General features: G+C 40.1%; 1 protein-coding gene across 3 annotated transcripts in view; it reads left to right on the top strand.

Moving 5' to 3' along the window:
• Positions 1-7,028: 7,028 nt before the first annotated feature.
• MSL2 (MSL complex subunit 2) overlaps positions 7,029-26,498 on the top strand; it is a 35,412-nt gene continuing 15,942 nt past the window's right edge. Inside the window, exons 1-2 of one of the 3 annotated variants that reach the window (XM_042956217.1) lie at positions 7,030-7,251; positions 8,132-8,486. In XM_042956217.1, the coding sequence (XP_042812151.1) occupies positions 8,345-8,486 (142 nt within the window). In that variant the 5' untranslated portion in view covers positions 7,030-7,251; positions 8,132-8,344. The other 2 variants (XM_042956218.1, XM_007087410.3) reach the window with 2 other exon arrangements.

The raw sequence follows: 26,498 nt of genomic DNA on the forward strand, positions 1-26,498 counted from the left end.
AGATGTCAAGCAGGGATTGGAGGTGTGCTATGGAATAGTCTAGTCTAAGGTCCCACCATTTTGTCATAGCAAAGATGAGTATTTCCTATTTGATGGGCCTTAACGAAAGTAACTTGGATTGAACCATTTTGGCAATACCCCACTTAAGGGATCTATCACCACAAAAGGGTCCTAGCTGCAAGAGGCTATGGGATAGAGTGTTGGGAATGGGAACCAAAGAGGCTCTGGAAGTGGCCAAGCCAGAGATAATTCTCCCACATGAGGGCACATGGGAGTGAACATTCAGAAGTAGTCCTAGAAAAAAGCAGATGCATCCCCTAAGAGAGATTCTGAACTTGGATGCCTGCCACTCAGAACTTCAGTTGGTAGTTAACATTAGCCAGACAAGCAGTGGCAACCATTAGTGAGAGATGCAGTCCTTCTCAGTTGAGCAGACAATTGTACAGGTCCACCTGATCATTTGCAGGGCCCAGGGCAAGAGTACCACTGGCAGCCCACATACCATATGTGTACAAATTTACAAGTTATAAATCAAACTAACAAACTTTTAAATAAAATATGTTTCATCCTCCTACTCTGACAAGTATATTTTCAAAACAACATGAAAGGCCAGGTTTGAATTTAGAATTTTTGAAATCCTCGGAGTCTCACTCCAGAATGTGGCAGAATTTGTCTGCCAACCATAAATCCTGGATCACCTCCCTTCTCTTCCTACCTTGACACCTTCTCATTCTTCAAGGATACTAACTGGCCTCACCTCAACCCAAACATCCAATCTCTATTACCAACTGCTGTCTTTTGACCACTTCTCAGGTCTTGGGCAAATCTCTTTTCCTCTGTGGACGCCTCAACTTGACAGGAAGAAAGGCATTGCCACAACTGCCCTTTCTAGTCTGGGCCTAAGAATGCTACTGCACTTGTCCCTTTTCCTCTTTTTTTTTTTTTTTTTAAAGTTTATTTATTTTGAGATAGGGACAGAGATAGAGATAGAGATAGAGATAGAGAGAGAGAGAGATAGAGAGAGAGACAGAGACAGAGAGAGAATCCCAAGCAGGCTCTGGCTGACTACACGGAGCCCAACATTGGGCTGCATCTCATGGACCATGAGTTCATGACCTGAGTCAGATCAAGAGTCAGGCACTTAACGGGCCGATCCACCCAGGCAACCCCGGAAAGGACATTTTAATATAACATTTTTGAAAGCAGTGATTGAACAATAAATAAGTCAAACAGTGGGACACTCTGCAGTTTTGAAGAATATAGTTTCAGCAAAGTGGTAGAGAAAGATATCTTACTTCAAGAGTTCAAGAAGGGGCCCCCAGTGGCTTGGGTGGTTGAACGTCTGACTTTGGCTCAGGTCATGGTCTCACAGTTTGTGGGTTTGAGCCCTGTGTCGGGTTCTGTACTGACAGCTCAGAGCCTGGAGTCTGCTTCAGATTCTGTGTCTCCCTCTCTCTCTGCCCCTCCCCTGCTCACTACTCACACTCTGTCTCTCTGTCTCTGTTTCTCCTTCTCTCAAAAGTAAATAAATATTTAAAAAAGGTTTTTAAAAAAAATTTTTTAACATTTATTCATTTTTGAAACGCAGAGAGAGACAGAGCGCGAATGGGGGAGGGGCAGAGAGCGAGGGAGACAACAGAAACAGAAGTAGGCTCTAGGCTCCGAGCTGTCAGCACAGAGCCCGACGCAGGGCTTGAACTCATGGATCTTGAGATCATGACCTGAGCCGAAGTCGGCCGCTCAACTGACTGAGCCACCCAGGCGCCCCTAAAAAAAAGTTTTTTTAAAAGAGGTCAAGAAATTAATGGTTAATGAAAGAAAGGAAATGAGGTTGAGCTCTATCAAAAGTTTGACAGATTAGAGAGAAAGAGAGAATATGTGAAAGATGGTTTTTGAAGCATATGGCATAGCAAGGCAGAAGGGGGGATATATATATATATCAAGAGGGGTGGCAGGCTGAAGAAGTAAGCCTTGGGAAAACCATTGAAGAAAACCCTGGAATCCAGAAACAGAAGGGAAGAATGCGTGGTGGGGAATTATGGAACATTTTGATGTAGAGAAGGTCTTGATTCTCTCCTTAAAATAGAGATAAGGTCCTTTCCTGTCCCTAAGCAGCTCCCTTTCTCATTTCATATTGCAGCAATTTCAAACTTTCAGCACTCACTCAATGTACTTTTTTTCCTACTTTCCCTAATAGTAAAAGAGCAAAATGTTGAACAAATTTAAGACTGAGCCTCCTTTGATCCCCTGCTTGACTCAACCTGCTTGACCAGAGCAATCTCAGTTGTGCAGTATTGAGCCCTGGAAAGTAAGTTGACCAGCAACCCTCAGCTAAGCACCCCCGGCCGTATGGAAACAGGTGGGAGTTGTAAAAAGATATACATTGTCCTAAGACAGATAGAGACCTTAGATAATGGAGAAATAGCCTCCAGGGACAAACGGGCTGTGTTCCAAAAATTCAATTTTAAATTGACTGTTTGGAATGCAGAACACATTTTCCCTTAGAAACAATGCTATGAATAATTGCAGTTATTTTCCCAGGGAAGTCCACACAAGCTTGTTTAACCCATAATGTTGCAGAAATATCTGCTAAGACATTTTGGATTTACATTGAGTGCATCCCTAAATCCTTACCACTCTGAATTATAAATTAGCTATGTACGTAGCTGCCACTTCAACTAGACTGTGAACTCTTTGAGGGCTGGAAACTGTTGAATTATTCATTTTGTGTTCTGAATGCCTGGCATATAACTGACAATAAATGTTGGTTGCATAAATGAATGAACAAATTTAATAGGCATTTGAATAGAGTTGAAAGTGTGCTAGGGAATAAAAACAGTAACATTTAGTGGGTACCTTAATAAGTGTCTGGCACTGTATTAGGCAGATGACCAATAAAGCAAACTGCTTTGTTTGGGCTAGAGGTAGGGAAGATGCTGAAGGCAATTTAATATTTAAGGTATAAAGTGGGTGCTAGACTTGCTAAAAAAATGTTTTTGGATGAAGCAAGTGGATAGATGTACAGATTTGAAAAAAGTCACAGAAAAAATATCAACAGGAGTTGATATGCAAAGGGAAGCAGTTCTTTTCAGGGGCTCTAAGACCAAGGAGGGGAGATGTATGACCACAGCTAAGGAGGAGAAGATAAGATTTGGTAACAGAGAACAGTGGTCAGGGAAAAATGAAAGGACTGGTTTGGATTCGGCCCTGATTTACTTTCCCCTGGTTTATTGCTCTCTGTAAAGAGGTATTTGCTCTGGCCAGTCTCTGAAGATTTGTTGTTAGTTTAGATTAAAGTATTATCACTCTCCCATAGATTGAGGTTGATCAGATTGATTTCTTTCCACAATGACAGTAAGTGCTTTTTAAAATTTGGTAGAGATGGTGTTTTACCTGGGTGGCTGTAATACAATATTATAAACTGGGTGGCTTTAACAGCAACAACACTGCTCACAGTTGTGGACGCTAGAAGTGTGAGATCAGGGTGGCAGCATGGTCACTTGGTGCGTGTTCTCTTCTGGGTTGAAGATGAGGCTGATTTCCCATTTTATCTTCACATAGCAGAGAGACTGAGGGAGCTCTCTGGAGTGTTTTGTAAGGGCACTAATCCCATTCATGAGGGCTCTATTCTCATGATCTAATTGCCCCTCAAAGGCCTTACTTTCTGATACCATCATGTAGGGGCTGGGATTTCAGTACGTGAATTTGGGGAGCAGGTGAGGGCACAAACATTCAGTTCATAAGAGATGAAGATAATACTGAAGGCAGTGGAGTGGAGATACTAGGAGGTCAGGGAGAATGCAACCTGGGAAGGTGAGAGAGGGAACATGACTTCTGGATACTTTTGGTGGAGAAAGAAAAAGGGTGGGGGGCAGAGAAAGGAGGGTGGGGGGGGAAAGGGAGGCAAACAACTATTTCATAATTTTATAAAGAGACTAACCACTCATAAAGTCTCTCTGACTTACTGCCAGCCTGATCTTTGTTCTTTGAAAGTATAGCTACAACTACTTATGCATTTCCTTCATTGTCCTCAAAGTGCTTAAGTACAATCAATAAATACTTGTTGATTGATTATTCTGAGTATTTCAAATCAATCCACACTTCTGGTTTTATTAAGGATCTTAGAATTGACATTGATCAAGCTGAGATAAGAACTGTCTCTAAATTTATAAGACATTTTGTGTATCTCCCTAAGGAAAGGCAAACACTTGTCCATGCCTATTTTGTATCTTATACTGTACTGGGGAGTTTACTTACATTACTGCATTTCTAGTAATTTATCATTGTTTTAACAATTACCGAGTACTCATTATATGTCAAGCCCTATGCTAGGCAATGATGATAAAAGGCAAAGAGGGAGAAACTCTGACTTTCTAGTAGTTATAGTATGATAGGGAGAAGGCAGGGTAAAGCCAACAACTGCCATGTAGTTTGAGAAGTGCAATAAAAGCAGCAAGGAGTTGGCAACATTGGAGGATGGAAAAGGTGAGCTTTAACTTAAAATAGGTAGGAAATACAGACAATAAGAAGGAAACAAGTATTTGTTGTTCGTCTGAAATGAATATTTAGCTGGATGCCAAGAGGAGCCTGAGGAGACATGACTACACGTAATGTGATATCCTGGAGGGATCCTGGATCAGAAAAAGGACATTTAGGAAAAAACTGAAGAAACGTGAATAAAATATGGATTTTGTTTAATAATAATGTATTACTATTGGTTAATTGATTGTGACAAATATACCATACTAACGTAAGGTGTTAATAATAGGGGAAATGGAATATATGAGAACTGTCTGTACTATCTGTACAATAATTCTGAAAATTAAAGATTGTTCTCAAGTAAAAAGCTTATTAAATTTTTTTAAACTGGTATCTTGTATTCCTTAGATCTAGCAACCCTAACATTGTTACTGCCAAATAATAATTAAACATAAAATATGAAAAAATTATATTCAATTGATAACTTGAGATTTGAGTTACATTATATATGATTTCTCCTAAATATTTGATCCAAACACTTCATTTTCTATAAATAGTTCATTTATTTTATTTTTAGGCAAGCCTCCAGCAACCAAATAGTTAAACCAGGCACTATATTTCAATGAGATGCTTTGCCTCTCAGTGTCATAAACTATCACCAGTTGTAAGCAATTTCAGACCCTAAAAAAAAACTGGTTTAAGTCCCCCCCCCCCCACAAACCATCAATAAAATTAATTTTAATTTGGGTTGTGCACATCTCAAGTGATTAAAAAAATCCAGTTATGAGAAAATCAGCAAGGTTAAGGGCCTGCAAGTAATCACTTGATAATTTATGTTGTCTGAATGGAAAACAGTACTGATTATTTTACTCTCCACGTTGCTCCTCTGGAGGAAAACAACCTGTGGTTTGTGGAAGAAGTTAGAGTCTGAAATAAAAATAGAAATGTATAATGTGACAGTTTTACTTGAAGGTGAGCTTAGAAAACATCACTTATCAACCAACCAACCCAAGGAAGATGGGCTTTTAAACAAGAGAATGAATTTGAGAACACTTGTCGGTTTCCAGATACAAGATGACCAAATATACTTTGCACAGCTTTAATTTCTGCTTGCTACCTAACAAAATTAGGAATTTAATTATTATGTAATTATTACATTTTTTATACTTATTACATTATTACTTATTAATATGTAAGTGAAGATAATATACTAAAATAAAACTGTCTTCAAGTGGCACTAGAAATTATCGGAAGTTATATGGCTTCTCAATTTCTACTTTAAGTAGCAAGTCCCTAAAACTGTTTGTGCCCCAAAAGATATGTCTTTCTTTCGCTTTGCAAGCGTGTGTGCACGCACATTTATTTTGTGCAAAAAACTATGCTGAAGAGCTTTGGTGTTATCCAGAGATAAAAAAATGGTTCCTGTGCGGTTTTGTACTTTTTGAGGGGAGGGGAATCCGACGTTAAGTTAAGCTTTTGTTTATTTATATGTGTCCTGGTCTCCTACAGAAACAACAGGCAAAAGCTTGTTTTAAAAGAAACCCAATACTTTCAAGGACTTGGGTCTGTTCTGAAGCAGGACGGTGGCTTCCTCAACAGATCTATTCACAAAGAAGGGTTAGGTCGGCTAAAGGAGCCAAAAGAGGGGTTCGTTTTGCTTTGGAACCGGACAGTGTCTCCGTAGGAGCTCGGTGAGGTACTGATCGGCGCCCCCGGAAGATCGGGCCGCTAGCGTCCGTCCGACTCCAAAGACCATAGGCCGCGGGAAGAGCCCTGCTCTGATGGACAGGAGAGGGGAGGTGGGTCCGAGCCCCAACGCTTACAGACCGCCTGTCGGGGTCTTAGTGACCTCAGGCTGCCACCGACGCAGGACGAGACCCTAACCTAGCAAATGTCGCTTGCACGCCGGCTGGGCGCGCAGCCACGCAGATTGCTGCTGGCCTACGCTTCTCCGGGAGCGCAAACAGGCGCGGGCAGCGCCCTTTCCGTGCTAGGGCAGCGCGGTTCTAGGAGAAAGGCCGCGAGGGCGGGGCTTGGGGCAGTGTGGAACTATTTCCTCACACAGTGGTCAGTCAGGGCGAGGAGAGGCTGTCAGGGCGGAGCGCCACATGGCGCGACCAAGGCCGGCCTCATCGTTGGCGGGCACCGAGGAAGCAATGTAGTGCGAGAAGCCTACAGTCCGCGCCGTGGAAAGATGGGTCAACCAACGAATGTTTCACCCCAGCCCACACGCCTAAGAGGGAATTTGAGAGCGCTTGGGGGAGGGGCGGAAAGAACAGGCGGCTTGCAGAGGGCATGCTCAGTTCTTAGAGCCGTAAGTGGAGAGCCAGGCATGCGCAGTGAGGCGAGGGTGGATTGGCAGCCGGGAGGGGCTGGCGTGAGCGGGCTGCTGTGTTTATCCGGTTTTCTGGGTGGGCGGTCAAAGCGCACGCGTAAGGGCGAAAGGCAGCGGAGCTGGGTAGTGGAATGCGCATGCGCGGAGCGAGCCGGTAGCTCTGGGAGGGTGTGGAGGGGGCTCTTAGAGGAGAAGCAGGGGAAAAGGGAAGCGAAGGGAAAGGGAAGGGCGGGGGGAGGGGTGAGAGTGTGTTCTGCGCATGCGTGCGGGCGCTAGCGACGACGGCGGCGGGGGAGTCTCGGGGATGACAGTGGCTTTGCCCGTTGGGGTAACGGTCGTCGTCGCCGGCAGGGCCTGAGGCGCCGCACAGCCCGCGGGATTCATTAAGGCCGCAGCAGCCTGGGCCCTACCGAGTTAGAGTGGCGCGTGGAGTCAGGGTGAGGGCGGCGAGGCACGGGGGGAGGGGCCTGCGGCGGGGCCTTGCCGTGTGCTCTGGGCGGCGGCGGGGCCTGGCGGTGTGAGCGCTCGCCTTAGTTGCGGCCGGGCGGGAGCCGTGGGCGGCGGCGGCCGTCGTGCTTGGCGGCGGAGGTCTCCGTGTGCGCGGCGCGGAGAAGATGGCTGGGCAGTGAGGGGGCGGCGCTTGCGCCTGGTGACCTCGGAGTGAGCGACTGAGGAGCAAGGGGCGCCGCCGCGGCCCGGCCGGGCCTGCTCCCCGCCCCCTCCCGCTGCCGCCGCCGCCGGCCTCTCCGGCCCGCGCACTTCCTCTCCGGCCCTCCCCTAGCGGGTGGGGGACTCTCCTGCCCGCTTCGCCACCTCAGGGAACCGCGGGGCTATAACCGCCGGGGCGGAGAGCCAGGCGCAGTCCGGCCCCGCGTCCGATATGGAGAGAGCGGCGGCGGCCTCCGCCAGCCGCAACTGCAACGTTCGCCGCCGCCGCGGCTTGGTGCACTAGATTGAGGAAGCCGACGCCCGAGCCGTCCTCTTTGCGGTCGCCCCTACCTCTGCGTCGTGCGCTGTGATGGAGTAAGGACCCTGCAGCGCGTGAGAAGCGTGCCGGCTCCTCGGACCGGGCCGGGGCCTGCTCCCGCGCCCGCTCAGCTCGCCCTGAGGAGGTGCCTCCGTGTCCGGAGATGCAGCGAAGGCCGCCCGCCGAGCCGCGGGGCTAGACTGAGCGCCGAGTCCTGACCCGAGCGCCGAAGCTGCTGCATTCTTCGTTCGCCCCGAGGCTGACTGGAACAAACTCGAACGCTGGTTTCCCTTGCTCTCTCTCTCTCTCTCTCTCTCTCTCTCTCTCTTTTTTTTTTTTTCGTCTGCAAGTCTCAGGGACGGAGGAGGGGCGCCAAGGCCCCATGTGTGGGAGTACTCCTTCAGCTCCACAAACTTGCGCGGATTTTGGTTACTACTTTGGCCAGTGGTTCTTCTCTGATTTCCTCCGAATTGTTGCAAATTCGCCATTGTTCCCTGGCTGCTTACAAAGTTGGATCCGGAATTTTTTTTCAACCGGGAGCCATCGGTGTCGAAGTGTCTGCAATGAACCCCGTGAATGCTACTGCTCTCTACATTTCCGCGAGCCGCCTAGTGCTCAACTACGACCCCGGAGACCCCAAGGCGTTTACAGAGATTAACAGGCTCTTGCCTTACTTCCGACAGTCCCTCTCTTGCTGTGTTTGCGGTGAGACGCTTTTTATTGTTCCCTTTCAGTGCTTGTTTTAGAAAACCTGGGCAGTGGTAGCAAGAACGCTTTGGTGGCATGGTGGTTTGTACTAAGCTTTTGTTATTTGTGCATTAGTGTATGGTCATTAGTTTTCAAACTCGTCAAAGGATTTTTGCCCGACTTTTCAGAAAGACAGCCCTTCTAAACTGTTTTGTACAGCGGCCTTAAGGTTCAGAACTGTTTAATTCGTCTCGGATCAATTCCTTGCCATTTCTGGTGATGATATAAATGAGTTGAAGTATGTTTGCATATTGCTGCCTTTTTTAAACCTTTGATACAAGAGCTGACAATACCTACCTTGGTTAAACGTGGTTAAGCCTGGTTAAAACATGTACATGTGGCGTGTTTGCATTTCCCCAAACTGGTGTTATGTGTGGGTGGTAGTATAATCTGATGCACCCACAGCTGTGAACTCGGTGCAGAACTTTCCCCCGTGTTCTTCAACAAATGCTCTGACAGTTTGACGGTAAGCAGTGAGCCAAGGAAGACTGATAGTACTCTTTAGCTGGTGGGATTTTTACAGGAGTGTTTCTGTTTTGTGGTTTTAATACGTTGTGGACTGGTAGACCGTTATTTTAGGTCCCCCCCCCTCCCGAAAATATTATTTTGTGCTGGGTAGGATATTTTCAAGTTATTTTTGAGAGATGAATATATGCTAAGTTGTTTAATAAATCGAAATGTCTCAAAAGCGCTGATAATTTGGATTAATTTTGCACCTATGGTAGTTGTTTTTCATAAAACCTGGACTAAAAACATTAATACAAGGGAAATGGCAACTATCAAAGAGGGAAAAAAAAGAAGGAGTACTATATTCCATTTCATATTCTGCCCCAAATTTTGAGGTTTTGCTGATCCACTCATTTAGTCAGAACTCGATTAAGCATTTCAGCCTTTCACTTTATATTAGATAAAATAAATTTTGTAGCTATGGTATCAGAAAGAGGACATGGTATTCATTTGAGAATTCTTCAGGATTTTCTGAATAGCTCTGGGGCATGGGGCATGGGGCAAGGCACTGAAGGGGATGCAGAGGAGATGAAGATTGTGTTTTTGCACCCCAGGTACTTAATCTCATAAACATTTAAGTAACTGTTAGAATGTGATTAAGTGCTTCTGTGACTGGTAACAGACACTTAACACCTTTATAGGGAAGCGTTTGCCCTGGGCAAATCACCACTGCCTTGGGCCTCAGTTTCTTAACGTGTAAAATAAGAGCTTTGGGCTAGATTCCAAGTTTCCTTTCAACTTAAATTTTATAAATAAGAATTTGCTTGGTTTCAGTGTACTCCCCCACTCCACTTCCACTTTCTATGGAGTGCTTCTTTTTATGTCTTAACAGCTTTTGATAGTTTTTGAACTGAGGAGATAGAGCTGCTATAACTTCCTTTTCTTTTGCGGGGTTCGCTACTCTTGTATGGGAAAGAGAGGGCAAAGGGTAGCCCACCCTGGCCTGTTAGAACAGCAATAGAGAGTGATATCATTATCCAGGTAACACTTAAAGATCTAGTAGGCCTCCTTTTTATTAGGGGGATGGGACTTAACCCTCTAATTTAAGGGGGAAGTGGTAGTTTTGAATCGAGTAGGTGTTTGGAATTTTAATTTCTTATCAGTTGCTTCAGGATAGTTGTGGTCTAAATGAACATTTTTCCAAATTCTAGCTTGGATTTTAAAACATGAAATTAAAGATAAAGCTACTTTAAAAAAAATCCAATTGCAGCTTTATTTTTTTTTTTAAGCTAGTCTTGTCAGTACGAGGGGGATTTTTTGGTCATTATTTCTTTCTGTTCAAGCTTTCCTATGGAAAAGATTTGTGGGTTCTATTTTTTCCCCAATTATATTGAGTAGCTGCCATAAATTTCAGCAATCTGGGTGTAGGTTCAGCCTGCCTTCTCTGACCACCCCCCCCCCCATAAGTCTCTAGTTGTCAAGAGATAGGAAGAAAAAAATTGGTTATTTGAATTCAGATCCAGCATTTAATCATCTTGTATCAGGTGCTGTCCTAGATTCCTTTTCTTAGCTGAAAATCATAAATTCATTCAAGTTAATAGGCCATGTGTATTATTTCATGAAGATAACAAATACGTAAAAGTTTAATTATATCCTGGTGCTGTAAATAGGGAGTTTCACCAGGTTGTCTGAAGTCTGACCTAGTACTACCTTTTCAGCCTTACATTTAACTGCCCTCTTACATAATTTCTGTGCTTCAGCCAGGCTGTTTTGCTTTTTCTAAACATAAATGCCCTATGTCTTCCTCCTCTTTACCCCGCTTTTGTTCTCTGAAGTTTCTTCTGCCTAAAATACACTTTTTTTTTCCTCTGTGGTCTAACTCCTCAATTTCCTCCCTCTTCACTGAATTCTTCCTTGCTCACTGCAAGCAAAAAGTCGTTTGTCCTTTGAACCTCTGTAACCCTTTGTTCCAGTCATAAGCACTTAGAACTCTTCCAGTGCAGTTTTTGTATCTAATTCTTCTGATATCTCAGGGAAAAATATTATTTTTTGTACATTTTTGTGTTTCACCTGCCTCATCCACTCTCTCCTATCCAGGCACTTGTGTTTATGACAGATTCGGGAACAAAATGAGAGTCCTACAAACTTTGCAGTTAGGTTCATATCTTGGCTCTTGTACTTACTGTGTGGGGAAGTCTCTAACTTTGTGGCTCAGTTTCCTTTATGAAAGGGGATAGTTACACCTTCAAGTTTTTCTCCCAAATTTGTATTCTACATGGGTTTATTTTTAAGTGGAGAAAAACTTTTTGAACCCATGAGAACAAGCCTATGGACTTGTTGTCTGGCACGTATTATAAGCTTAGTATTCCACCCTTGTACAGAACTAGAGAAAGGTAGAAGGAGGTGAGGGAAGAGACTGTATTGTCAGGTCAGTTATTGTCAAACCTAGATTATTCACTGAAACTACAAGTTTTGTTATTGTGGTACTTTGAAATGTTAATTAGCTGATTATCACTATTTGTTTTTCAGTTCCTTTGTGTATTTAAACTGTCTGAAGCTTCTAGTGAATGGGATAGCAGTGCTCCAGAGAATTACTGTACTTTCTAGGCCAAAGAAACAGTGACCAAGACAGTATTACTGTGGATGCTATTTTTGTGTCTCTTCTTTCCCCTTGTTCTACAATGTTGGACTTGGCTTTATCATTTATCAGAAAGTAGAATTTCTTTGGCTGGCATGAGATTTGATAAATTCTGCCCTAGGGATTTTAAGTTTTTCATTAAACTTGTAAGTCCACAAATGATACAAGGTTGGTATATAGAATCAAATCCTCTTAGAATTGGAAGGACACAGTAAGTAGAAAAATATCAGTCCGAGATATTTGGAGTCCTGTAAATAATCATGTTTGAATCTCTACTCAGTCACATGGATAGTTTGGTGTTTTAGAGTCTAGAAACAAGGTGGTTTTGGCTTTGGATTTATTGAAATTGTGAAACCTTTTGGGCATCCAGGTTCTCATTTATAAAATGGAAGGGGGCTATAGATTAGTGTTTCCCACTGACATAGGGTTACTTATGCTGACCAGGTTTTTGTTTTGAGTGTTAAAGACTTAAAAACCCTATCATCTTTTACAATTGCTATTCTTATTTTCCACTAGAAAGGAGATAGTTCCCTGAGGGTGAGCACCTTGCTTCTATTGTTCAGTTTAACAGCATTGCACCTGAGAGTTACTGGCTCAACACGTTTTTGTTGAATGGATGAAATTAGCATTCAAAAGAAAGTTTCAGAGTAGGGGAGATGTGGTCTCAGAATAAAGTATATGCCTTAAAATTAAGTAAATTAGTTTTATGAAAAACTACTTTTAATTTTCCTTACTATTCTCCTTTGCCATTGTTTGTGGACCCACATTATAATTAGTGTAGTAGATGATCCCAAGAATATTTTTCAGTTACAGAATTGTCTTCTTTTACCAGAAATACTTTTTGGCTGAGCATACAATTTATAATTAGCAAGAATCTTCTACAGTGAAATTTGAACATACAGCTTGGAGTGATTTTTTTTTTTTTTAATGTTTACTTATTTATCTTGGGGGAGAGAGATTTATTTTGAGTGGAGCAGGGGAGGGGGAGAGAGAAAGGGGGAGAGAGCATCCCAAGCAGCCTCTGTGCTGTCAATGTGGAGCCCCACGAGGGACTTGATCCCATGAACTGTGAGATAATGACCTAAGCTGAAATTAAGAGTTGAATGCTTAACTGACTGAGTCACTCGGGTGCCTCCAGAGTGACTTATTTTAAGCTATTTATATTTTATTTTTAAGCTGCTTATCTCTTAGGTGGAAGCTAAATTAAAAGGCCATTTGAATAATTATACATAGATCTTATGCTGTTTTATATTTACATATTTTCAAGCATTAGTTCTTTGATACGTAAGAACTTATTTTTATTGTACTTAAAGTCAGTGTAATTAAAATTTTTGATTGTAATGAATGTGTAAAGTTTATCATCTTAACCATTTTAAAATGTACAGTTCTATAACACTAAGTAAATTTATGTTGTTGTGAAACAGAATTCCAGAACTTTTTCATCTTGCAAATCTGAAACTCTGTATTCATCAACTAACTACCCTCCTCTGCAGCCCCTGGTAACCACCGTTCTACTTTTTGTCTCTCTGAATTTGGCTACTCTAGGTACTTTATATTAATGGAATCATACGGTATTTATCTTTTTGTGATTGACTAATATAATGTCCTGAAGTTTCATCCATCATACAGTATGTGTAAGGATTTTCCTTTTTTTAATTAAAAAAAAAATTTTTTTTTTACGTTTATTTATTTTTGAGAGGCAGATCATGAATGGGAGAGGGGCAGAGAGAGAGGAAGACACAGAATCTGAAGCAGGCTCCAGTCTCTGAGCTGTCAGCATAGAGCCTGACGTGGGGCTCGAACCCACAAACCATGAGATCCTGACCTGAGCCGAAGTTAGACGCCTAACCGACTGAGCCACCCAAGTGCCCCTAATTTTTTTATGTTTGTTTGTTTATTTAATGTTTGTTTGTTTTTGAGAGAGAGAGAGAGAGAATGAACAGGGGTGGGGCAGATAGAGAGAGGGAGACACAGAATCCGAAGCAGGCTCCAGGCTCTGAGCTGTCAGCACAAACTCACAGACTGCGAGATCATGACCTGAGCTGAAGTCGTACGCTCAACCGACTGAGCCGCCCATGCGCCCCTGTTTGTTTATTTTTGAAAGAGAGACACACACGAGAGTGCGAATGGGGGAGGGTTGGAGAGAGAGGGAGACACAGAATCTGAAGCAGACTCCAGGCTGTGAGCTGTCAGCACAGAGCTGGATACCGGGCTTGAACTCATGAATGGTTCAGAGATAGAATGAGATCAGACCTGAGCTGAAGTCTGTTGCTTAACTGACTGAGCCATCCAGGCGCCCCAAGGATTTTCCTTTTTTTAAGGCTGACTAATGTTCCATTGTATGTTGTATACCACAATTGTTTATCCATTCATCAGTCAATGGACTTTTGGGTTGTTTCCACCTTTTGGCTCTTGTGAATATGTTGCTGTGAACATGGGTGTGCAAACAACTCTCAAGACCCTGCTTTCAGTTCTTTTGGGTATATACCCAGACATGGGATGGTTGGATTGTGTATATAGTATTTCCATTTTAATATTTTTGAGGAACCTCCTGTTTTCCATAGTTGTTGCATCATGTTACAATCCCACCAATACTACATGGGTTCCAATTTCTCCATATCGTTGCCAGCACTTTGTAAAAAAAAAATTTAAATTTATTACAGAGAGAGAGACAGACAGACAGACAACACAGGTGGGGGGGAGGGGCAGAGAGAGCACAAGACACTGACTGAGCCACCCAGGCACCCCCACTTTTTTTTTTTTTTAATAGTAGCCATTCTAATGGGCATGAGGTGATACCGTGGTGGTTTTGATTTCCATTTTTCTAGTGATGTTGATTATCCTTTGATATGCTTGTGGGCCATTAGTGTTATTTTTGGAAAATCACTATCATTTTTTATCTTGAAAAGATAACTCATTACATCTTTATTAATTACCTGTTCAAAGTGCTGGAATAGTAAGATGAATAAGACACATCGTTATTACCCATGTTACTCATTGTTACGGAGAAGACAGATGAGTAGACCAACAATTACTGCCGAAGTGTTGTGCTAGAGTCACTTATGCCAAAATCTCAAGCATCATAATAGAACATTTGTAAGTTAGCTTTTGTTGCATGTGTAAAAGTTTCAGAAATTAATCACAAGTGAATTTTTCCCTCCATGTAACTTGTTTTTTGAATACCTGTTTGGGTCAGAGTTTAAACATACCTGATTGGTGTTAAGCAGAATTTGGTTTACCAGTTTTTTTTCTTGGGACTTAAGTTCATTATGGAGCATTTATTTGGTAGGTTGATAAGGAAGAACAATATTTACTAATTTGTCTTGGCAGATAGATATACTTTTATTTCAGATATATTTATTTAACTGTTTTCTTTTTCTAATAAAAATCTTTCTATACTTTTCCCTTTTGGTATTTTAAAAACTAGTTCATTTATTCATTCCTACTTAGGTATGTTTATGCAAAATGAAATTGCCTTGGGGAAAGGACTTCTGAGTCCTTGTAAGTGTGTTCCAGATGCTGAAAGAGATGAAAAGAGGTTTGATCCACAGTTCATTGTCGTATGACATAACCACCTGAAGTGTTAATAAATACTAGTTTAAATAATGGTTCAAGATAAGCAGTACAGTACTGTAGAATTAGGCAGTAGAAATTGTTTCAGTTTGGTGAGATCTAGAAAGTATGGAGGTTGAGATGGGCCAAGAAGAATGGTGAAATTGGTGGACATTTTCAGCAAGGTTAGAACAGTTGACTGCAGAAAGTCAAGTTTATCTGTAGTTGGAATTCTTGTAGGAGAGACCTTGCCCTGTTTGTTGAGACTCAGGGGTCTTTGTTTGATGAGCCCTGATACCCCCCAAAATATGCTCTGTGGGCCACCTAAATCAAATCACCTAAAGGGCTCCATAAAATTCAGATTCCAAGTTATCATATCAGACTAATTGAATTGGAACTCTGTGAGCAGGTTCTTGTAATCTGTGTTTTACCTTCACCATCTTGATATGGGGAGGGGGTTTTGCAAATCACTATTGTAAGCATTTGAGAAACAGCATTTAAAAAAAAATGTTTTTTTAATGTTTATTTTTGAGAGAGAGAGACAGTGTGTGAGCAGGGGAGGGGAAGAGAGAGACACGGGATCCGAAGCAGGCTCCAGGCTCTGAGCTGTCAGGACAGAGCCCGACGTGGGGCTCGAACCCACAGACCGTGAGGTGATGACCTGAGCTAAGTCAGACACTTAACTGACTGAGCCACCCAGGTGCCTGTGAGATGGCATTTTAAAAAGAGAGTGTTGTGTTTGAAATTCTGTTTTGGGATGGGTGCCTGGGTGGCTCAGTCCGTAAAGCGTCAGACCTCAGCTCAGGTCATGATTTTGAGGGTCACAGGTTTGAGCCCTGCGTGGGGCTCTGTGCTGACAGCTCAGAGCCTGGATCCTGCTTCAGATCCTGTGTCTCCCTCTCTCTCTGCCCCTCCCCCACTTGCACTCTGTCTCCCTCAAAAATCAACAAACAATAAAGAAAATTGTTTTAGGAAAGATTAATTTGGGGGTAGAATACGGTATTGATTATTAGAGTATGGTGAAACTTTCAATTACGAAGGATAACAGATGTATTTGTATTAGATAGAAGCCTGAATAGTGGTGCGAGTGGAAAAGGAACAACATCAGATAATTACGGCTATGGTTATCATAACATTTGAATTCTTTGTTCTGTATGTATTATACTTTGCTATGGTTAGGCATATTTTACTGTGAATAGATGAAATGAGACATTTTCCACCCTCAAATTTACAATGTTTAGCACAGTGCTTTCACATAACACCTGATAAAATGCCCTGAATTGTATTGAAGAACTGACAAAATCTGGCAGTTTAATACAGATGCTTGGGAAAGATTAAAGGAGGCAAAGGTAGCTTAGATATCAGAAGTGAAGTCAGGAAGGACATTGATTTTGGAAGGACATGAAGTATTTAGATAGGCTGGTTTGGAATAATATAAAGACAACCTAATAAAATATTCTTCAGGGATTTAGCAGTTTGATACAGGATTTTGGTCAGGTGTTTGGGAGAGGTTGCAGGTAGGATAGGAATTAGAGTGGATTAGGTGTGGGCCTGAGAAGGATGAGACATTGTTGAATAATATGATGATCCCTGGGGATTGGGGTTATAAAGAAGTATTGGAAATTAGAAAAGGATAGAAATACAATGTATTTGTTTTATAATCTTTTTATTTTGTGCCCTTTTTTGTTGATTTTTGTCTGTTCAGAATTTTTAATTTAATTTTTTTTTTTTTTTTTGTAAATTTACATCCAAATTAGCATATAGTGCAATAATGATTTCAGGAGTAGATTCCTTAATGCCCCTTACCCATTTAGCCCATCCCCCCTCCCACAACCCCTCCAGTAACCCTCTGTTCTCCATATTTAAGAGTCTCTCATGCTTTGTCCCCCTCCCTGTTTTTATATTATTTTTGTTGGAAACGTTGATTTTGAAAATAGTTTTATATGTCTGATATAGTAAAACAGTCAACATACCTTCTGAGATTTGAGGTTTTCGTTGTCATTCTCAGATTAATTATAACATCCTGTCCTCCTTTTTTTGCATTGCTTGTTTTCTTTGTGCTTGCATAGCATGACTTTAATAATTGGCTAATGCCTTATTATACTGGCTTCTCTCAGAGTCCACTTGGCTACTTTTATATATGATTAATTGGAGGTTTTGTGAGTTTTGATGTACTTTCTAAATTTTATCTTTTATTTTAAAAAGTGATATTTCAAAATTTTATTCTAGTTTCTCATTTTCCTGTGTCCAACTGTCACCTTTGACTTTTCTCTTTTAAAGATTAATATTTTGTTCCCTTATCAGGAAATTAATTTAGATAAAATTTTACATTAATTCCTATATACCTTATCTTTCATTTGCTCTCAGTCCATAATATTTTAGCAGAATTATTTTTATTCATTGCCTTTCTACTCCAGATACTTTGAATTTTTGAAGTTAGAATATCTGGTTTTCTCAAGTTTTTGTCTTTTATTTTTATTTTTTACCACTTATTCATTTTTGAGAGACAGAGTGCAAGTGGCAGAGAGAGAGGGAGACACAGAATCTGAAGCAAGATCCAGGCTCTGAGCTGTCCTCACAGAGCCTGATGCAGGGCTCATGAGATCATGACCTGAGCCAAAGTCAGATGCTTAACCAACTGAGCCACCCAGGCGCCCCTCAGTTGTTTTAATATAATTTTCTAGCTTTTGTGTTTTGTGTTGCTGACATTAGCTATCAGCCTTTGTCCATACAGAAAATGTGCACTTAAAATGATGTCTGGTCTCAAATTTGGAAATAATATTTTCTGGCAAAGCTTAGTGGTTTTGAAATTTTTTGTATAACCATTAAAGGCATACCTAAAGTATGGGTGGGTGGTCTAGTGTATAACCTAGTCAATCTTGCTAAATGCTGTTCCTTTGAAATGTAAATGTCTACTTGATGTGAAATTTGGGACTCTGGCCAGATATAATATAGAAATCTAGGATTAGAAGGGAGCATTCCAATTCAGGCATCCTTGTGATTTCTGAATACCCTTTACAGTTAATCACTTGGTTGTCCGGCCTGTGACTGAACATATTCAGGGTATGACATATGATGTCCTACTCATCAGAAGCTGTGGGCTGTCTGAGGGATCCCTTTATGGTGTCATTGAGCTTACCAGCTCAATTTTTACATCAGTCACACAAGGAAGATATTACTAGGTTGTTCTTCATGATGACAATTTACAAAGCTTTAGGCAGAAAGGACCACAAATCATACAGCCATTTTTTTCACATCAAATAATCTTTTCTGTAATATTCTTGAAAGTTCATCCAAGGCTTTTCTTGAATACCTCTAGGGTAGGGAGCTGAAGTAAATTCTGTTCTACAAAATAACTATATCATTGACAACTTTTAATAAGAACTTTCTTTTTAGAAAGTTCTTCCTTCCATTTTCCCAAGCCTCCTTTTTTATAATTGTTTCCTACTGATTTTTTTTGTTCTCTGGAACAATTCAGGAAGTCTTTGATAAAATTTTGACCTTCAACTGTTTGGAAGATGGTTTTGTTTTGTTTTGTTTTGTTTTGGTTTTGAGAAGAGTGCAATTGGGGGAGGTGTAGGAGAGAGAGAATCCCAAGCAGACTCCACACTAACGTGGGGCTCGAAGTCACCGTGAGATCATGACCTGAGCAGAAATCAAGAGTCAGATGCTTAACTGAAGACAGTTTTCATGTTTTTCCTGAGAAGTTAAGCATCACTAAATTACCTGTCCTGGAAGCATCCTGGTTTCTGTTTCCTCTGAAAGTGTGGATTTTGGTGTCCATGCCCATAGTATTTTGGAGGTGGTTAGATGGCATTATCTACTTTGACAATTTGGACAAATTATTTAATTTCTTTCTCATTTGTAAGGTGAAGTTGTTGGGTGAATTATTTAATTTCTCTTTTTCATTTGTAAGATGAAGTTGTTGGAGTAGAGCAGAGATTTCGTTGTGAACTTGGCTCCCAGACATTTTTTAGCTTGGCTAAAAATTTATAGAGTTGGTGGCCAACGTTTTAAAATCTAGAGTTCACTTAAAACCCCAAATTTTAGGTATCTCCTGGAAAATTGTAAAGTCTGGCAGCAGTGGATACCTTGTGGCATGGCATCACTGGCTGTAGTTGAGAGGGGGTTTGTCTTGGGGGTTGGAGGTTTGCCCTCTCCAGTTTACCCTTGGTCTCGCCTAACCTTTGTTGCATTTATTTTTTTTTAACTTTGCATGCTTGTCGCTATAGGCATTAGGATTCTTAATCCTCAGGAATGGAGGATTTTGTAAGGTCTATTGTGCCCTAGATACTATCTTGAGCCATCGAATTCTGATGTGATCTTGAATTATTTTGTGAAACCTTACCTGGATCAGAATCAAGACTGCTTTATCTTATGCAGTCAGAGGACATTTGTTGGTTCATAGTATTTCAGAACAATTAAGACGTTTTCACAAGTTGGTTATAGTGTTGTCCATATCTTCTCTATCCTTACTGATTTGTATTTTGTCCGTTTTTGAGAGGTGTTGGAAATCTCTATAATTATGGATTTGTCAGTTTGGAGTTTCATAAGTTTTTGCTTCATGTATTTTGAAACTTTGTTTTTAGGTACATAAAACAATTTTGAATATGTGGAACATGGTTATATAATTTTTAATGTTCTGTTTTTATTAATTCTGTCACCTGTTACTTCTAGGTTTGCTGTATTGATTTTTCTGCTCATTATGGGTCATATTTTCCTACTTTTTTGCGTGCCCAGTTAATTTTGATTCAAAGCCAGATACTACAAATTTTACCTTGTTAAAATTTTACCTTACTGATGGATATTTTTCTATTGTAACTGTTCTTTATTCTTGGGATGAGCTTTGTTCTTGGGATAAGGTTAAATTACTTGGAAAGAGTTTGATCCTTTTGAGACTTGTTTTTAAGCAGCCTTCGGGGGTTAATTTTTTTTCATACTACTGAGACAAGAACCGTCTGTACTCTCTCTGATCCCTTGTGAATTATGAGTTTTCTCACTCTGGGTGATGCGAATAGGTGCTGCCTATGAGTTATAGGCATTGTCCTCTTTGCTCCTTTCTGGGGGTTCTTCAGCCTGAGGTAGTTTCCTCATACAAATGTGCTCGTTAGTACTCAGCTGAAGACTTGAAAGAGATCTTGTATAACTCTTATCTATAGAGAACAACCTGATGGTTACCAGAAGGGGGGCAAGTGGAAGGATGGTGATTTAGGAGTGATTTGTGATGAGCACCTGGTGATGTATGGAAATGTTGAATCACTGTATTGTACACCTGAAACTAATACTACACTGCATTTTAACTAACTGGAATTTAAAAAAGAAAGATCTTCTATAAATCTCTAGTGCTCTTTCACTGTGCATCTCTCATCTCTAGTACTCTGCCTGCAGGAGTCAGGGTGTCTTGTCCTTCCAGCTCTGTTCTCTCACTTCAGGGAGACCATGAGGCTTGTCTGGGTTTTTCCTCCTTGCTCTGTGGCTTGAAAGTGCTCCAGGCAGCAAGCTGGGGCAGTTGTATGGCTCAGCTTGTTTGTTCACCCTCTCACCATAACTGTTCTGTTGCCCAGTATCTGAAAACCATTGTTGTGTTCAGTTTTTTGTTACTTCAGGTAGAAGAATAAATCTAAATATTCCATTTTGTCTGAAAAGAGATTATATTCTAAACTTATGCTGTCCCATATAGCAGCCACCAGCTGTTGTGATGGTGTAAATTTAAATTAAATTTAGTTGATGCAGTTCTTAGTTATAGTTAGCTTACATCTAAAGTGCTCAGAAGCTACATGTAGGTAATGGTTACCTCACTGAATGTTGCAGATATAAAAGATTTCCTATCATTGGATAAAAGTCTACTGGACAGTGCCATTACAATAATAGAACTTGGATTTGTTCATGAGCATTGAAAGGTGCCTTCACTCGTTTCATTTCAAGATTTTATTTACTTTTTTATTTTTATTTTTTAATGTTTATTCATTTTTGAGAGAGAGACAACTTGAACAGGGGAGGGGCAGAGAGGGAGACACAGAATCTGAAGCAGGCTCCAGGCTCTGACCTGTCATGACCTGAGCCAAAGTTGGACACTTAACTGACTGAGCCACCCAGGCACCCCTCAAGTTTTGGTTTTAAGACATTTAACTGGATGGGGTTATGAACAGATCACTGGAGCTCACCACTGTATGCTTATAGAACAATTTCCCCAAATCTGTGTTAGTGAATTGGATTCAACAAAGTGTTCCACAATGTTCGTGTATTAAAAGGTTTCTGATATTTAAAAAAGAAGTGTTTCGGAGCGCCTGGGTGGCTCAGTCGGTTAAGCATCTGACTTTGGCTCAGGTCATGATCTTGCTGTTTGTGGGCTCAAGCCCCGCATTGGGCTCTGTGCTGACAGCTTGGAGCCTGGAGCGTGCTTCGGATTCTGTGTCTCTCTCTCCCTCTCTGCCCCTCCCCTGCTCATGCTCTGTCTCTCTGTGTCTCTCAATAATAAATAAATGTTTTTAAAAAAAAAAAAAAAAGGTGTGCTTACACGGTTTACCCATCACTGCGTCCAAATGGAAAGCTTAAAAAAAAAAAAATGGTTTAACTGTTTCTATTCCTTTAAAATAAGGCAGTTGAGGAGATGCCAGGTGAATACTGGACCAAATAGTGGTGCCATAACCAGTTAATGATTCTCTGGAATCCTTCCATCTGCTATGCGTATTTTAAATTGTTAGTCATGTTATTTTGTTATCTCTTAGTCATACTGTTTTAGTTCTTTTAATTCTTCCTATATCCGTTCAATGGGCCACTGGTTAGGGACCAGAAACATTAAGAAAATTAAGTTGGTATTGAAATACTGGGTAAGGAGCATAAAAATATTGATTCTAAATATTTGCTTCATGATTATTATTCATGTTCTTTAAATTGTCTGTGTTCTAATATCCTGCATATAATATAGACAGTGTATTGGTAATTACTCAAAAAGCAATGTTAAAATGTAGTGATATGCAGTGTGGCCTTTTATTTTTAGAGAATAAGAATTACTTACACTTGAAGTGTGTTATTTGAAGTGTTAGCAAATACCAGTCTGAAGTCACTCTTAATTCATCACTTAGTGACAAAACACAGAAACGGTTAAAAAGTATTTTTAGTAAAAAATACAAGAATTCCAAACACTAAGTCACATTCTTAGTTTTATCCTTGTATAATGTATTCAATTTTAACATATGTTTTCAACATTCATGAGTTTATAGACAAGATAAATCATTTTAGAGTAGAAATGTCACCGAAATGCATTTTGTAACACAATTTAAATAAAACAGGATGTAGCCTTTGTTAGAAGTTAAGAATTTGTAGGTTTTCTTAAAATGAACTTTATAGTATAGTCTTTACTAAAATCCTAATTAAAACTTTTTTGCCCCAAAATTACTTCATCAGATTTCCCACTTAAATGATTAGAACAAATCCTCCCAAATTCTTGTTACTGTGAAAGATGGCAGTAAGGCAAAACAGGTGAAAGTATCTTTAGTAGTTCCCAATTCTGTTTGTGCACAGGAAATTACTTGAGAAGATTTTAAAAATGTACATTCCTGGGGTGCCTGGGTGGCTCAGTCAGTTAAGCATCTGACTCTTAATTTTGGCTCAGGTCATGATCTCAGGGTTAGTGAGATCGATCCCCACTTGGGGCTCTGTGCTGACAGTGTGGAGCCTGTTTGGAATTCTTCTCTCTGCTCCTCTCTTGCTCGTGTTCTCGGTCTCTCTCAAAATGAATAAATAAACGTTTTTTTAAAAAATGTATATTCCTGGGCAGCTTCTCCAGAAATTCTGGAGTAGGCCACATAGGTGATTCTAGTATTAACCCCTAGATGACAGTAGTGTGTATTGGAATACTCTTCATGTCCAGTTAATAGGTGCACTTTAAAAAAAAGTAACAATGCTGTATTAGGCCAGTTTCTTGATAGTATTCAGTTTTAAGACACTAACATATTTTGGGAATACTCTCCAAGGGTTATTAAGATAAACCTCTTTATGTCTTCTGGTTCAGTGGAACACTAGTTTGAGGAATTTGGATCTAGATTTATATTGACTAATTTGGTGAATGTTTGGTTGATCAACTTAATTGTGACTAATTGACCAGCCTGTGTTCTTACTGGTATAATTTAATAAAAGACCATCATTGCTTTGCTAAAATACGAAAATAGTGGAATATTACCAGAGTGCTCTGTAACTGCAAAACACTATAAAAATCTCTTGTGTAATTATTAAAAATTAAAAGAGAATGTCAGACATCACTTATCTTAATAGAATATGAAATGAGGTATAACTTGAGTTTATGAATATGTTGTGGGTCTGAGTGGTTATACATCATTCATTTAATAATCTGTGGTGTGTTTGGGTTTTTTTTAGTTTATGATAGTAGTTGGCTGGTGAAGCTTACCTTGTATAAAAACTATTGACATCACCAAGAGTATCAGAAAGTATTTTTTCATAGTTTTAGGTTAACCAAAGACATAAAAGTTAAAGAAATTCTGAAGTTTTTAAAAAAAATTTTTTTTTTTTAACGTTTATTTATTTTTGAGACAGAGAGAGACAGAGCATGAATGGGGGAGGGTCAGAGAGAGGGAGACACAGAATCTGAAACAGGCTCCGGGCTCTTAGCTGTCAGCACAGGCGCCCGATGTGGGGCTCGAACTCACGGACCGCGAGATCGTGACCTGAGCCGAAGTCGGCGCTCAACCGACTGAGCCACCCAGGCGCCCCAAGAAATTCTGAAGTTTGACCGCTCAGATATTTGGTGAAGAGCTTGGCTTGAGTAACGTTCATTCTTTTAAAATTTGACTGTTAGTTTTCATTTCACAGCAAACTAGTTTTATTCCTTTCCCCAAACCGGAAATAGATTTTTCTTTTTCACCCCACTGCTTTCTTGGCATACATGTTTAGCTGTCATTCGTGTCATTGTAGTAGTACTTACTTAAAATGATATAATTGTTGTAATAAACTTTATAATAATTGGTTAAGTTTATAATTATTGGCCAAGATACTCTACTCTGTATCACCACTTTTAGTGATTTATGCATATGTGTCATATTCTTTCCTTCCTATCTTTAGTTAAAATGCATATTTTTTTGTCATACCAGGGAGCTAATGGGTGTGGCTGCTTGAATAAGAGAACTAATATTTTTTTTGAAACCTTAATTTGTTATTTTATTAACCTGTTGATATTTTGAGGCATATATTTGCTTTTTGGTTTACTACTAAAATAAACGTGTCGAAGTGTAAGAGAACCTATTTTTTAAGTGCTGTTCAGTCTTCAGTCAAAGACTTAAGAAAAACAGACCTGGATTAGGAGTCTGTACCAAGAGGAAAATAGTGCTGTCTTCTTAGGAGAGTTGTTCTGTGATCTGAAATTCATTTCTCTTTGACTTGAGCTCACTATTCTTTATAGTAGCAGTCATGCTTATGAATTTTGCCTAATGTAAAGATTTTTAAGAGGTTTAGGCTTCAACATATGCCTGCAAAACTATATTTGGCACAGGTTTTTTTTTTTTTTTTTTTTTTTTTGCAAGACTAAAAACTGGCTTTAAGAACAGTTTTAATTGTCCAAAACAGTTAATTCGTTTGTGTTCATTTGTTAAGTGATATGTATGATCTTCTTATGGTGTTGTCATTTTTGTTCTTAACTGAATCCAGAGATTATTTCCTTGTATGTTTCTAGGAGATATCCTACTAGTTATTGTTTTGAAAACATTCGTTACATCTTTAGTTTTGGAGTGTAATTTTGGTGCTGTAATTCAGAGATGTAAAAAAGGTCATAGAATCCTTTTTTAAATGGGAGTGGTAGGCTCTATCACAGTAAGTGTCATGTAGCTGGGCCTCAGAAATTGTTTAATGGATTGAGGAAAGAGAAATGCTTTCTTAAATGAAGGTAGCCTAAAAAGTTAACTCTTTGGCAAAGGTGAAGAATGGGGATATTTAGGTCAGTGGGTTGGATTATGGAAGGATTATTGAGACCTTATGTCAGACTTTTGACACTGGTTAGAAGTGTATTTTCCCACTCCTTACGTGTACATTAATACTGCTTTTGGAGACTGAATGTAGGCTGGACTATCTCATTTTAATCATAGTAGTTTAATACGTATGTATTTACTTATTTTGTATGATAGGTTATATGTTTGTACACATTTAATGTATACACAGAGTCTTCACTTAAGGTTTCTAATGTTGTAACTTCTTAGACTGGTACGTAGACTAAGCTTTTTTGTTGGAATCTCTTTGTAGGAACATAGTGCAGTGCTTTATATAGCATATGTGTTCACTTGGAACATTTAAGCTTAACTTTAGAAATTGAACTTCATTAGAAATTGAAGTTGGTGTATAGAGAATCCAGGCAGGACTCTTGTAGCCTCAGTTTCTGTGCAGTAAGGATTTCCTGACCCTCACAAAACTATTGTTGAGCATCCATCCTCCCCTTACTGTCACTTTTTCTGTCCTACCCCACCCCCCACTATCCATTATTGCCAGTACCCATGCCTGTTTCTTCTTTCCCTTCAAAAGGTTTCACATCTTATGGTTAATTATTGATTCTTCTATGGCCCAGTTTCAGTGATCATTCTTTTTGATGAAGGAAACTGAAATGTCTCAGTGGATGTCATGGACTTAATAGCAGAAGTAGGGATGATGCTGGGTAAGTAGAAAAAACCCTAGGTTGGGAATCAGTAGATTCTGCTTCTATTTCTTATTTTCAGTAACAAGCTGTGTAATCTTATGAAAGTCCATCTTGGTTAAAATGGCACAAGTTGATTTCCAAGGTCGCTCCCAGCTCTAATGTGCTTTTTGTAATTCATTCATTGTACTTTATTAGGTGCTGGCTTATGTGCCAACATGGGCTTAAAAATAGAGAGCTAAATAAGTTTCTAGCCTTGAATGAAACCAAGTGAATGGTGACAATATATTGTGAGAAGTGATATATTAGGCGATTGTGCAGAGTGCTTTTTTAAATAAGCTGCGGGGTAGGAATTAAGGAACGCTTCCTCTTGGAGGTCATATTTGAATTGATTTTTAAGAATAGTTTACTTCACAAGGAAGGAAGGACATTCTAGGAAGAGCAATTCACAGAGGAATGAGTAAGCATGGCATGTTTTGGAGTGTCCAGTGGTAGCTGAGGATGGAATATGGAGTTTGTATGGAATGGAATGGGGATGGAAAAAGCTTAATGGTATGAAGTTTTGGGTGGGGAGGTTTGGTAGGGGCCAGATTCTGAAAGGTCCTTGGATTTTTAAAGGCTGTTTAAAGGTTTTAAAGGCTGGTTAAAGGTTTTTTGTTTTACATTTTTTATGTCTTTATGAGGGGTTTTGAAAAGAGAG

The sequence above is a fragment of the Panthera tigris genome, chromosome C2 (genome assembly GCF_018350195.1).
Source record: "Panthera tigris isolate Pti1 chromosome C2, P.tigris_Pti1_mat1.1, whole genome shotgun sequence".
NCBI classification, from domain to species: domain Eukaryota; kingdom Metazoa; phylum Chordata; class Mammalia; order Carnivora; family Felidae; genus Panthera; species Panthera tigris.